General features: G+C 45.2%; 1 protein-coding gene across 10 annotated transcripts in view; it reads left to right on the top strand.

Annotated features, from left to right (window-relative positions):
• Positions 1 to 13706, top strand: part of LOC116496971 (voltage-dependent N-type calcium channel subunit alpha-1B-like) — a 280195-nt gene that overhangs the window by 154733 nt on the left and 111756 nt on the right. For 4 of the 10 annotated variants that reach the window (XM_032200415.1, XM_032200411.1, XM_032200412.1 and 1 more), the window contains exons 10-13: positions 87 to 161; positions 2145 to 2234; positions 6002 to 6211; positions 13473 to 13585. In XM_032200415.1, coding sequence (XP_032056306.1) covers positions 87 to 161; positions 2145 to 2234; positions 6002 to 6211; positions 13473 to 13585 — 488 coding nt within the window. The remainder of the gene's footprint in view (positions 1 to 86; positions 162 to 2144; positions 2235 to 6001; positions 6212 to 13472; positions 13586 to 13706) is intronic. The other 6 variants (XM_032200421.1, XM_032200416.1, XM_032200417.1 and 3 more) reach the window with 3 other exon arrangements.

Raw genomic sequence — 13706 nt, 5'->3', positions numbered from 1 at the left:
GACCATCTTTCGTCCTCCCATGTCTCCTCCTTTCCCCTCCCCTCCCTTTCCCCCCTCTTTTTTTTTCTCCTCCCATTCACTGTCAGGGAGGGCCGCCTCGGAAGGGCCGATTCAACAAGGCACGGCACCGGCAGAGACTAGCAGCGGCAGCAGCTACAACAGTGAGTGGATTGCAAATCACCAGGGGCTCAGGCGGCACAGCGGGGCAGCGCTCCCCCCTCACCCCGAGCGCCCAGGTCACCGGCGATGCTTCCCACCCGCTTTGGCTCCTTTTGCCCCGAGCTTGGTGGCTCCTGGGGCATCGCGCGCCCGGCCGCTGGCTTGGCTGGGTGACCTGCGCTCGGGGAGGGCTCGGGGATGGATGAGCTGGGGCTGCAGGAGGTCAGGGCTGAGGTGCACTTGGAAAATCTCCGTGGGTGTGTATGTGGGGGTGTGTGTGTGCATGGGTGTGTTGTCCAGCCTGTGGGTGTAGCCAGGGCTTGTAGTCTCGAGCTGCGATGAGTGCTAGAAGAGCAGGCTGAAGGGCTGAGTGCTGTAAGCAAACTGGAGGTGAGTGCAGGCCATGGAGCAAAGTCCCAGTTACGCTGAGGCTCCGTTCATCCAAGTAAGCTAAAGGAGCCTGGTGATGGTCCCAGCCTTGAAGCCAACTGGTATAGAGCAGCCCACGTCTCTGCTAGCAAACGGCCTCAGCCTCCTATACAGGGGTCATTGCATCCAAAGTGCCTGTAGAGATGGCATGCTCTAATTACTAAATTTAGGGTGTTTTTTTTTTTTCTTTGGGGGGTATGGAAGGGAAGTGGGAATGAGGGATAAGATAAAGGAGAAGGTGTTTGATTCATGTCAAGGAATGCAGTGAAACTTTGCTCCCAGGGTTGGTTAAGGTCCAGTGCTGGGTATCGCCCTGGGTGTGCTGGAGTTCAATGGGGCAGCTGCAACCTGGAGGGCCCCAGCACTGGTTGTTGCAGGGACTGAGGATCTAGCCCTGCTGCTGGGTGGGGAAAAAAAGAACAGAAGAGGTTATCTGCAAAAATTGGGTCCAGACCACAGGTTGAGAGCATCCTGTCCTCTTTGAGCCTCTGAACCTGGGAGATGTTCTGGGGGCTTCCTTGAGGTGGCACAAACATGAACGCTTAGCTGGAGAGGAAGGAGTCCATCTGTTTCTCTGACAAGGCAGGGAAATTGGTGTAGGTGAGGGGGTCCTCTCATACAAACACACATCCAGGTTAGCTGCTGCAGAGTGCGTGGGTTTGCTGTGTGTGCCTTCTGAACAGTTTGTATCACCACACCGTGGGGTGTCTTACTGCTGATAGCAAACGGTGCTTAGTTACTGTCTGTCTTGAAGCTGTTACAAAACTGTATCAACGTATTTTTTTCTGATAGTTCTCAAGGTTTGCAGGTAGGTGGTCGCGGGCCCAGCATCCACTCTGCTCCTGCGCTTCCCCGCGTGCACTGGGTGAGCAGTGCAGACCTCTCCAAGCCTTAGGCTGCAGTTCTCCTTCCCCGTCTTGTAAAACGGTGTAGCGGTGTTTATCCTCCCTGCTCTTGGACAAAGAGTGTTCTCAGAGAGCTAGGACATCCCCAGAGGGAAGGAATTGTGCAGTGTGTGCTATTAAGAGTGCGTTTGCTGAGTTGTAGCAGTTGCTTTCAACGTAGCATTTTTTGCTGCTTAAGGCATCACTCTGTGGTAAACGGTATCCAAGCCCCATAAATGCTAACTTCTTAATGGTGCACGCTGTAAACAACATTAATGTTTTTAATGGATAGAAGCACTCGTCTTGTAACCCACGGGGGCTCAGAAAGGTTCAGTGATCCTGCCCAGCCTTTCTGCTGTGCTAAAAGGTCCAGCAGCTGCAGTGACACCCCCCCACCCTACTGCGTCTGCCATGGGGTGAAATGTAAGCGTGCAGACCTGTGCCTGGCAAACCTTCAAGATCTAGAAGGTGAAATAAGTAACCACCCTGGCATCGCAGCATGCAGAGACCCTGCAAAGTTGTAGGCTGACCTTTTTGCTCCCGCTTACACCCTTGCGTGAGAGCTTTAAGCTGACATTGGGCAGTAAATGCTGGCCCTGGAGAGTGAGGGGTGGGGGAGAGAGAATCCACTCTGAAAGCTCACGGGGCATTTTCTCTTTAATTTGCACACAGTGTTGAAAAGAGCTGCAATAAAGAAGAGCAAAAATGACCTGATTCATGCTGAAGAAGGTGAGGACCATTTCACAGACATTTGCTCCGTTGGTGAGTACTGGCTTCGCATTCCGCCAGGTTTAGATCTTCGGCTAAACGCGTTCATGTCCTGTTTCCTCCGAGTGGCTCCTTTGCTCCAGAAACTGTAGTTTCAAGAAGGGGAACTATCACTGCTCCTACAGCAGCACTCAGCTTTCCAAAGCCAAAGGCATCATGGCTTAACCCACTCCCCTCGCTGCCCTGCTCAGCTCTCGCATGCTGCACCCTTTCAGAAAGCCCTGCTAAAACGCTTGGAGAAGCCATGCTGTGCTGGGCACACTGCGGTTCTGCTTGGAACATGCTCACGTATGCTAACAAAACCCAAATATGTCAAACGATGCCGCTAAGCCTCATCAATTGTGGGGAGGAGAGGAAGTGGACAGACATCTGGTCACACCTGCCACTACAGCACAGAGTATGGCTTAGGAGCCTTTGTCAAGTGAATGGGCATTGGCAAATGCTAGGCAGTGGCCCCAGCTCCCTCATCCTTGCCTTAGAAGGGGTTCTTGTTGAGTTTTCCACATGTCTAAAGCCAGATATAGAGATATGCATGCATATGCATGCAATTGCCCCTGTGCCTCCGATGCAGTGTGGCATCCTGCAAAGTCTGCCACTGCAGGTGCAAATTTGGCATCTTCTTTGGTTTGCATGGGAGGCAGGCTCAGAGCACCCAGCACCCCTCTGTGCACCCAGCTCGGTGGACATCAGCAGAAAAACCTTTCAGTTGTGGTTTTTCCCTGCTGGTTGGAGAGACATCTTCCTGCCTGCTTTGGAGACAGTTATTTTGCTTATTCCTATCCCTGTTGTTCAAGTCTGTATTTTGTTTTGCTGCTGAAGCAGCAGATGTTCTCATTATCTTCCAAAGAAATGCCTTGGCACCCCAGTTACCATGAAGCAGCAAATCCTGGATGTGTAAGGGCAGCAGCACAAACAGTACTCCTGAGAGTACATGTCCATGTATGCTTGCAAGCATGAGCGCCTCAAATACTCTTTGGAAATTTGGCATTAACCTTTTAAGACATTACAGCTGCTGCTGGATTTTTTTCCCCTTTAAATGAAGACCTGCTTGCAGGAAATGAGCACTGCTCTGCGTGTTCCTGACACCACCACTCTCTGTTGGACTGCCACAGGCTGCAGGTTTTGTGGCTAAACTGCTGACACTCCTATGCGAGATTTGTTGCTGAAAGAAGGTGAAACTGCAGCAGCCGTGTGCATTTTTTCTGTTTTGTTTCTGAGTAGCTCAGATCCCTGCATGGATAACACGGAATCATCATTTCTGGAACATTTGTTTATGGCTGCAATAATTATGAGATCTTTGCATTCACATCCAAGTCCCTCTAGGCTCTGGGCACCCATGCCACGCAAACAGATCTTTCAATTCAGCATTTCAGGTGGCAACGGATGACGGAGCATCTGGGCTCGTGGATAATTTGATGCAGAGCTGGGAACTGTCTCAGGAGCATATGGCAGGGAAAATAACAGCAGTGCTTTCCACCTTCTGTGAGTGGTTCATCCACTGGGGAGAAGTGTTTGTGATTTTGATTCATGGAACAAGACTAAAAAGAAGAAATGGATAAAGCAAATACTTCTGCAGGCTCTTGAAAAGACTGAAGCTCTGCATAACAAACGATTGGATCGTATGGGTGATTATGCATGAAGAGTATGGTTTTGAGAAAAGTTTTTTTGGATGGTTTCCTTGAGCTATCATGTTTTGTTGATGGCAGCACAAGAACTGTGGAAGAACTAGCGATACAATTGCTGAACACAGAGATAAGATGCAGACCAGAGGGGCAGAGACGTTGACAGGTCTCTTGCTGGCTGTTGCCTGAATACGTTGCACTTTAATTCAAACACAAGTACCTCAATGAGCCTTATAATTACATTATAAAGCTATATAGTGGTAAACACTTCCCACTGTGCTCTCTGGAGTTATTTTTAAAATTTATTATTTTCTTTCCTTCTGACTCCATGCCTTTTTTTCTGCGCTAACCAGCCTGCAGCTGTTGGTGCTGACTCCTTTTGGCTTCCCACCCTCCATGCTGAACTGGAGACAGGGCACTGTCTTGATTTCCAGACAATGAAATCTAGAAAAGAGGATGTTTTCCAGGTTTAAATCAATTTAAATACAGAACGTGGCCTGCTGCTGCTGCTCTTTCCTGGAAGATCAGCAGAGCCAACAGAGAGGGGGTGAAAGGGCTGCAGAGACTATTCCTGTGCAAGTCTGAAAGTATGGACTGGCTTGGATTTCTGAGAGGTCTTCGTCTGCTTAACGCTACCACAATACAGCTGTAGCCTATGTTTTTAACCTGTAGTTCATTTTATTACCTACAAACAGTAGATGAGCACTATTACTTCTATTACTCTTTTTTAAACTGCCAAAGGAAGGATATCAAACTAACAACACCAGAACACTGAGTTTTTCAGTGAGGCATTTGTTCAAAGCCTGGCCAGGAGCAGCTCTGCACTTGGCATGTCAGCGGATGGCCAGAAATCTGGAATGAAGCACAGAGCTTGCTTTCTGTTAGGGAGCCGGTGCAGCACGCTCCTGTGGGGCTGCGAGGTGTGGAGAACACACCTCTGTCACAGCTGGATGCTCCATCCCTCCGATGGGTGCAGTGTTTGGTGTTACTGCAAGATGAAACAGGGCGAGATTCGCACCCCTTCCATGCTTGGAAGTGTTGAAATATAAGCGAGTACACAGAAAAAAAAAAAAAAAAAATTGGCTGCTGCAGCCTGAACACTTTGTTCATGAAACTCAGCCATCTCCAAGGAGAGCTCGTGCGAGTCACCTGCTGTCACGGAGCTTGGTCCAAGATGGAATGGTGCGTGTCCTGGTCAGCCCTACCCGCTGGCAGGCAACATCTGATGATGGGGAAGGGCATCAGCGTGCTGCCTTGCCACGAGCCGTCTTGCAACAAGGCTTGCTGACAATCAGAGGGGTGCCAGCATAGCGTGAAACAGGTAGTGGACAGCCTGTGGCCATCACGACCTGCCCTGCTTGCAACAGCGTCTGCGGCTGTTGCAGAGGAACTCCAGCGGGTGCTGATTTCGCCTGCCTCAGCACTGGCCTTTTCATCACTCGTTTCAGCAGTGCTTGTTTCAACAGTACCTCAGGGGGAGAGCTTACATTAGGAATCATTTCTTCCGTCAGCTTCCTATTATTAAAACATTTGACTCTCTTCCAAGGTTTCAGACCAGACTTGAAATGTAGCTGATATAAGCAGAATTGATACAAATGAGTAGCTGTGCCCAAAATATGATGCATGGAGACAGACTGAGCCCTCTGCTGCAGAGAGACATGAAGTCAGAGAGTAAAATAAGGAGACTTTGGTCAGTTTGGTAGTTAGGGCTGGGGCTTTGCCTGGTTCTTGGAGCAGGGGATAGAGGGACAAGGTGCCAGCTGCACAGCTCCAGGATGATGTGCTCCACACTGGGGACACAAACACCCCAGGTCTTGCCGTGACTGCAGTCAGCCAGGAGTCCAATGGACATGAGTTAAACTGGGACATTCAAGATAGCTTCGGGGAACTTGAAGCCCAGTTCCTTCTGAATATGGATCTGGGCACTAATCCATGAAGCTCTATAATCCCAGCCTTCATCCCTCGCAAAGTCATTGCAAGCGAGATGCCCTTGCTCTGCCCATTCTCAATGTGCCCAGCTTTCTGCTCAGCTGTGTTTCTGGTGCTTGGGAGTGGGTCTGCGCTCCCCAGAGCATCCTCTGGCCTTTTGCCTGCTGGGATGCGGTGTGGTGACTCTTGTTTCTGTGCCCCACTGCCCAGGGTCTCCTTTTGCCCGTGCCAGTTTGAAGAGTGGGAAGAACGAGAGCTCGTCCTACTTCAGGAGGAAAGAGAAAATGTTTCGGTTCTTCATCCGGCGCATGGTGAAAGCTCAGAGTTTCTACTGGATCGTGCTCTGCGTGGTCGCCCTCAACACGCTCTGCGTGGCAATGGTGCACTACGACCAGCCGGAGAAGCTCACCACTGCGCTGTGTGAGTACTGGGGGCTGCACCTCTCCTCTATCAGGTCTTGTGTTTTTGGCTGCTCACAGCATTTCTGAGGTCTGTTTTGGGGGCTTCCTGTCACCATGACCCATGGGGCTTCCCATGACCCTCAGAGTAGGGTCACGAATGCATTTATGAGTGCCTCTAGTAACTCAAGGGTTGTTGAGTCATATAATTCAGACAAAAAAAAACCAACACATCAGGACAAAATATCCATCTGAGATGACATGGGAACGTGATCTTTAACTTTACCTGAAACTCCAAATTCAACCACGTGTTAGTCTTGTACCACTGCAGGAAGATTTGTTCTGTAGGGAGCTTTGTGAAAGGAGGGGTGAAGAGTGCATGCTGGGGCAAATTGAAGTTGCTCTGTCTAATCATCAGCTGCTTAGAGAACTGCAGAATCCATGTCCCTTTGCAGCTGATCTGCATCCATGGGTGATTTGTATTGCGGATATAGTTAAAGCTCTGTCTGTGCTGGTGTCCCTGGGATAACAAACAGCATGTGCCATGACCAGGGCTACTTGGGAGGAAAAAACATGTCCATATGTGTTTACAGAATTGTATGCTAATTCATCACAGTTTTAGCAATTATTTCTATATTCTTTAAAGAGTTGCAGTTTTACAGATCTTTTTCTTGCTAATGGCATGTGGTCAGATGGGATACATGTCATGGTGTCTGTCTGTGAAAATATGTGCAGTAGTGATAGAAATTATATCAAACGTGCTGAAGCAAAAAAAAAAAAAAAAAGTCTAGGAAAAAATCAAACAGTCTGACTTAATAACTGTGGCTTAGATCATTAAAGTTACTTATCCACCTAATTTTCATTGATTTCTCTGAAATTACTTATTTAAATATTTCTAGACCCAGATCTTCAGGTCTAACATTATTATAAAGAAGATAACTTTTGAAGTTTTTCTTTTATAGACCTAAAAGGTCAAGAATACTAGCTGTTCTAACTTCAAAAAAGCTCCCTATTAATGTTTGCTAAAATATTTAATGCCACCAGGTAACTGAAGATGTAATGAGATGCATAAGGAGGACAGAAGCTCCTTTCAACTGTTTCTCTTACGAGATTTAGATAGAAAAGACAGGCCACACAGAGAAATCTGTCTTGCCTATTCGTTTCCCAAATTTAACAGAGGAAAGCTAGACTGGCAGAGTAATTAGAAGTTTGAGGCTTAGGATTTTCTCTTGAATTAGGACTAAATGTCTAGGAGGAAAAAAATAAAATACTTTAAGTCTTTCAACTCAGAAAAGAAGTATTCAGATTTCCAAAGTAAGTTTTGGGAACACCTTACTCAGTAACTTTTCTAAGAGAACATTAGGAAAGCCATGAGCCAGCAATTTCTGCTTAATATTCTCATGTGAGTAGGAAGGATTGCTTGTGCTGATTAGAATGAAAGGTGCACCTCCAGGTGGGAAATGTAGTTGGTACAATCAGCGTAAATTAGGCTCCCTACCTAGCTCAGCGGCAGACAGTAGGGAAGGTTGGAACTGTGCTCTGCCCGGTATCAGGGATTGGGGTGGGTTCATCTTTCAGATGCTCTGGACAAGTCCCTACCACCCAATTTGTGAATTACTTTCAGAAAAACATGGGTACCATACTTTAATTTCTCTATGCTAGAATACTACCTAGCCAAGAGCAAGTGATCCCAGTAAGTTATTCCCATCTTCATGGGGCAAGTTATCATTTTCATAGAACAATATTTCGCACTAACCAAGAGTTTATTATAGGAAGCAGAGAATATTTTATGCCATAAAGTACATGTGTGGGCTAGCTGGTTATTTATTGCAGTCATGGTAAGGACTGAACTTGGCTCCTCTCTCTCCTGCATACACCAACTGCAGCCAGCCTGGTTACTTTGGCACCAAACACGTTTGTGAATGATCTGTGTTTCAGTCCTCAAGAAATGCTTCTTGAAAGTCTTCCTATGCCCAAGATTCATTCAAAAATCCATCAGATAAAGGCAGGGCAAGATATTACAAAACTGGGAGATTTTATACAACTCCTGGAAATACTTGGCGAAATCTTTTAACTGTGCAAGTGACAGAGCTTAAAAGTGGCTTTAAAGTTAATCCATGATGAGTGAACTTCCCTGAGGAGGAGCAGGACTTGACTGGTCTGATGCAGAGCAAGAGAGAAGCAGCCAATGCTAATTAGGTTGTTTCATGGAAGGTGCTCGGAGCTGGGCTGGTGGGGAGTTGTATGAACTGTGACAGAGGGACAGGAGTGTGGTGAAGTCTGCAAAGATCTGCTAAGCCACAAAATGCTACCCAGGCACGTCTAATTCAATTATACCTGTCCCTCTGGGGAACATTTAATTACTTTACAAATTAATTTTACCTAAAGAATGGCTGGTTAAAGCCTTACAGGTTTGCATTGATTTATTTTCCTCTGGTCTTTTCTTTTAACTTTTCTGCTGTTGAGTTGTTCTGATTAGGTTTCTCTGCTTGATATTCCGTGTTGCTGCAACTGCTTTGAAAAGGAACAGTGGGAGCTTTACAAAGGGACTTGGAGTTTGTTTAGTCTCATTGAAAGAGCTGGCTATTCACCCTGATGGGAAACTCCTGGAATTCTTGGGGTATGGTGCATGACAGGACATACTTCATGCTTCCACAGCTATGCTCAAATTAGATGGGAAAATTTCCTTCTCAGTATGAAAAGGGCTCCGGTGCCATGTTGCAGTGAGTTTTTTCACACCGCACATGTATGCTTGGCATGTGCTGCTCTCTAGAGCAAGGACCTTCAGTTAAATAAGTTGCAGTTCCCTATAGAAGAATATCCATGATCATAATTTGCTTGCACTTATCTACACCAAGAGAATTCTGTCAGAAGACAACTCTATAATCTAGCACAGATAACCATCACTTGAGATCTATTTGCAACAAAGACCTTCATCAGCAAGGACAACAACCATAAAGTCCGTAACATAGGCACATAGTGGAGGTGCAGCATTTTAAGGGTTTTCTATTCAGAACTGGGCCCTCTAAAATATGTATGTTGTAGCTTGAGCAGAAGTTACAGGACTGATATAAAAGCAGCTGAATGCATTTCTGTGCTATGCAGGAGGTCAGCAGAGGTGGTGGTTGTCTCCTCTGCTCTTGGATAAAGCTATGGAAGAAAGTTGGAAAGGTAGGGCTGTGGAAGCTTCGGCAGGATGAGTTTTAGGGACTGCAATGAGAAGATTTTAGGATTAAATCACTAAGTTTTCCCTTGGGAGGATGGGAGCCTTCTCATCAGGCTTTCCTTTGCCTGTGGCTGCCCTCCATGAAGGAACTCTCTCTGGGTTTCCCTGGCTAACACTGCAGTGATCTTTAGCTTGCTTCTCAGTTTCTGTCTAAAAATGAGTTCCAGAACGCCTCCTTTCTGATAAATACAATATTTGAAAACAGTATTTTAGACATTATGGCCTGAGAACATCTTCCCTGTGTGCTGTGTTATGCTGAACCATGTGTTTGATGCAATTAGGCCTTTTTGATGATATTGTGTTTGCCTTTGAAGTAGATAGCCAACTCCCTCTGGATATAAACATGCAGCATTTGCAATTGCAGGGAAAAGGCTTTCTGAAATGAGCATATTTATTTATGTCTGCTGAACATTTCACGTCTGCCTTGTCAGAGGAAGAAGTTGTACTTCACAGAGGTTCTCCTCCTGGTTGCTTTAATGTACGAGGAGGAAGAGCAAAGGAAACTGAAGTGGCAGGCTCAACACCTGCTCCTAATGTCATCAGACTTGGAGCCAGGGCAGAAATGGAATTAATCCATTGATGATTGACAAAAAAGAGCCACTAACCATCTAATTCAAAAGTATGGGGCAAAAAGATACTAGTGTGGTCTTTGCCAATAGTACAAATCTTAAATTAAATAAGAGTATTTGTATCAAACTTTTTTTACTTCAATCACATTACAAAATGCTTCTGTTTAAGGCAGATTGAATTACTTGTGGGGTCTGAATACCAGGAGGTCCAAACAACAAAATTGTATTTTCAATTAAATGGGCAGGGCCATGTCAGAAGAAATCACATATCTGATCCATCAGCTGGAGGAGCTGATTCATTCTGAGTCAATTCCTTTTGCCCAAGGAGTTCACTATGCCCACATTTTCCTTGCCTCCATCCCTTGTCCGTGCAGCGCTGTGATGTGTAGCACCTGGTGTCTGCTGAGGCCCAGCTATCACTGCGAGCTCCGCTCTAGATGGACGGCATCTGGTGTGAAAGGATGAGTTGGGCTCTTCTTTCAAGAGAGGCAAAAGGAAGTTGTTCCTTGGTTATTGAGTTTCTTGCGTGTTTCTTTTGTTTTAATATTGAATATTACTTGATTCTATTTTTCTTAGGGCATTTGCTTGCTGCTTTTCTCCCATGATAATCTGGCCTTGTATATATTTGTTCAGGTTGTGTCTGTCCAATGACAAAACATTGCACTGGATGATAATTGTTTTGTTTTGTTTGTTTATTTGGAAATGCTTCTGCTGGATGGGTGACTGAACATTAATCCTTGTTTCTTTCCTCCTTTTTCTTCTTACAAAATAATAGCAGTTATCCTGGCAAAGTGCACTGGGATATGTTGGTGAAAATTGTAATAAAAATTCTACCTTGTTTTTTATTTTTTTATTTTATTTTATTTTATTTTATTTTTATTTTCTGAGCATACGTGAAATGTAACTCTTAAAGGTGAGTCTGCTGGATAAATAACAATGTCCCCACCAAAGTGAGATACAAAGGGGTGAAGCCTGTGCAATGCTTTCCCTGAACCCTCTCTACAACCCCTCCCTGCAATTCCATTGTCTGCCAGCTAAGCAAGGCCATCAGTTTTAAAGCATTGGTTTGACATCGATCCTTGTAATAAGAGGACTTCACGCTGAAGACATTCAAATAAATGTCATCAGGCTTGCTGAGCTCTGCTGAGCATGAAACCTAAGATGGGAGCTCTAACTTCCCAGCGAGAGAGCGACTCCGTAAACGGCATAAATGCTGGTGCAAGTTTTCCCTCGGGGCTAATGAGCGGAAGAGGTGACAGCAGCAGCACAAATTCTTCTGTGTTCTGGGAAGATGTATCTGGTTTGCTAGGGGAGTGTTTCATTCTGCTTCTTATTTCCAAAGACTGCAGGGTGCAGAATGGAAGTTGGCTACTGTCTAAGTGGCTGATTTACAGCAACAGCTATTAATAATTAAGGATTTTAACGTTCTTGCTACTTGCAATCTTTTTAATTGTGTGCAAGGAAATTTGATACCGTTGAACACATTTTGAGAGGTTCTTTGTTTTTTCTGTGTGTTGGTTTTGTTTTTCTTGATTTCATATTCTTATATTATTACTATCTAAAGTCACGCCTGACATTAGCTCCTCTGGTCTCTTTCTCTGCACTTGGATAGTCAAGTGTATTGTCAGGGTAACTCAAAAATTCCCACTCTGGAATCCCTTGTGTTGAAGAGAACTTTTTGCTTACTGATTTGCTACAGGTCTTTCCAGGAAGGAGAGAACTTTAGCATGGTGTGGTGGGAACATGCTTCTCCTAGCAGGTTCCTGGCACTACGGAAGGTGGAGATGTGCTGCTCCTTCGTGAGTCCATGCCACCGCAGTGCCCCCTGAGCGCCGAGACTCAGCAGATAGAACCTACCTGTTGGTAGCAAAAACACTGAGAAGTGTGCAGATCTCATATTTTGTCATCCTATTCCTCAAATGTGAACTTTGCCCTTTATAATCTCCTTTAATGCTATTACTTCTATTTACAAGGAGACTAGGTTACATGGAGTTATTAATACTCTCCCAGTATTTCCTCCCCTCTTGTAAATGTTGGCAGAAGCGCCCTTCTAGGCTACCCAGTAAAGTGTTAATAAACCTTCCTCATCTACATAGTGCTTCCTGCATTTCAGTTAGCATCATGCCCTTGATATTTCATGACTGTCTCCATTTGAAATGTAAAATCCCTCTTTTAATCTTTGATAGTGGAAGTGCGCTTTTCAGGCCATTTCAAAAGACAAGCATCAGTGCAAAGTGGACCAGAGCCAAATGCACTCGCTTGGTATGAATGTGCAAGGCAAAGACCTGAGCAAAAGCCATGCAGTTTGAAAGGGCCCTCGTTCCCTCCCTGCTCCTTCCCCACGCTTGTTAGCTGAAGCCATGTATTCCAGGAGGCATACAAAACACTGGGATTTCAGATTAACTGAATTTTTCCCTGTAGCAACTTGCATCTGTTGCCCCTTGTCTGTGCACCTTTGAGAAAAGTTTGGCACCATCTTCTCTTTATTGTTCTTGGAATCATAAAACTTGATTTACAGAAGTCTTCCCTGTAGCATCTGCATGCTACAATATCTGAGAAGCTTCTGTGGCAGTAAGCAACACGACTGGTCTTTACCTTTTGAAGTTTGAACCTTTCCTTCCCCTTTTCTCTAGAGGGAGAGGTTTGCCGTGTGCCATTTGGTTTGTGTTGGTATCAAGGGGATTTTTAACCTTATGTTTGTTTTTAATGTTCCATTGTTTCTGTTGCTCATTGGCTTCCAGACCTAACTTGCATAACTCAAAATGCCAAAGGCAATGTTTTCTGTAGCTTCAAGTCCTAAAAAGCCTGATACGGAAGTTGAAAACTCCAGCTATGTTCTTTCTGCCCTTTGTTTCATCATAGGTGATAAATTCTCCCATCAAAATCTTCACAGCCTATTTGCTTGTGATATGTGAAGCAGAAGGAAACTGAACTTGCTCTTCCGTAATTATATAGTTATGCAGGCGTAATAAAAATAAAAGTGGCTGTGTGCTAACAGTAGACCCAACACCTCTGAATCTGAGCTCACAGAGGCAGCAGCTCTGTTGGGTAAGAAGGTATTTTTATCGTGAGAGAATGTTATAAAAGCTTACACCCCACTTCCAAAAATGCCCATCTCACGTAGGTACAGAAGCTCCAAACATGCATTTGCAAAACATCTGTGCAATTAAATTAGACCTTTGGAAATTTTAGACCCAGAACTCTTTCAAAATTCCTTTACAAAGAGGATGATGATATTTAATGCTCATGCCAACCTTCCCACAGTACACATGAAACATTGCCTTCCCAATACCTCAATCTGAATGCAGCTCACGCTCATATCGAAATATTTATGTGAAACTCTCCTCAGGGTCTTGTTTGCCATTGCAAAGGGATTTTCTTCTGGAAGGAGGAAGTCTGTATTGTGAAAAATTACTGTTGTTTCCTGCATGAAGAACTCTGCCTACCAAGGTCTTGTGGACTAATTTAATCTCTTTTCTGGTTCCTAGATTTCGCAGAGTTTGTTTTTCTGGGTCTGTTCCTTACTGAGATGTCTTTGAAGATGTATGGACTGGGGCCAAGAAATTACTTCCACTCTTCATTCAACTGCTTTGACTTTGGGGTGAGTAGGCTTCAGCTGCATGGATCAAGTGTGTGGTCCCCTATTATTAAATGGGGCTGGGCGTTTAAGACTGTGTATGGGAAATGGTGCTACAAGGGTGTCTTTCCAGAGAGCAGTTGTC

The sequence above is a fragment of the Aythya fuligula genome, chromosome 19 (assembly GCF_009819795.1).
Source record: "Aythya fuligula isolate bAytFul2 chromosome 19, bAytFul2.pri, whole genome shotgun sequence".
In the NCBI taxonomy this organism is placed as follows: Eukaryota; Metazoa; Chordata; class Aves; order Anseriformes; family Anatidae; genus Aythya; species Aythya fuligula.
This window is presented reverse-complemented; position numbering and strand designations above follow the sequence as displayed.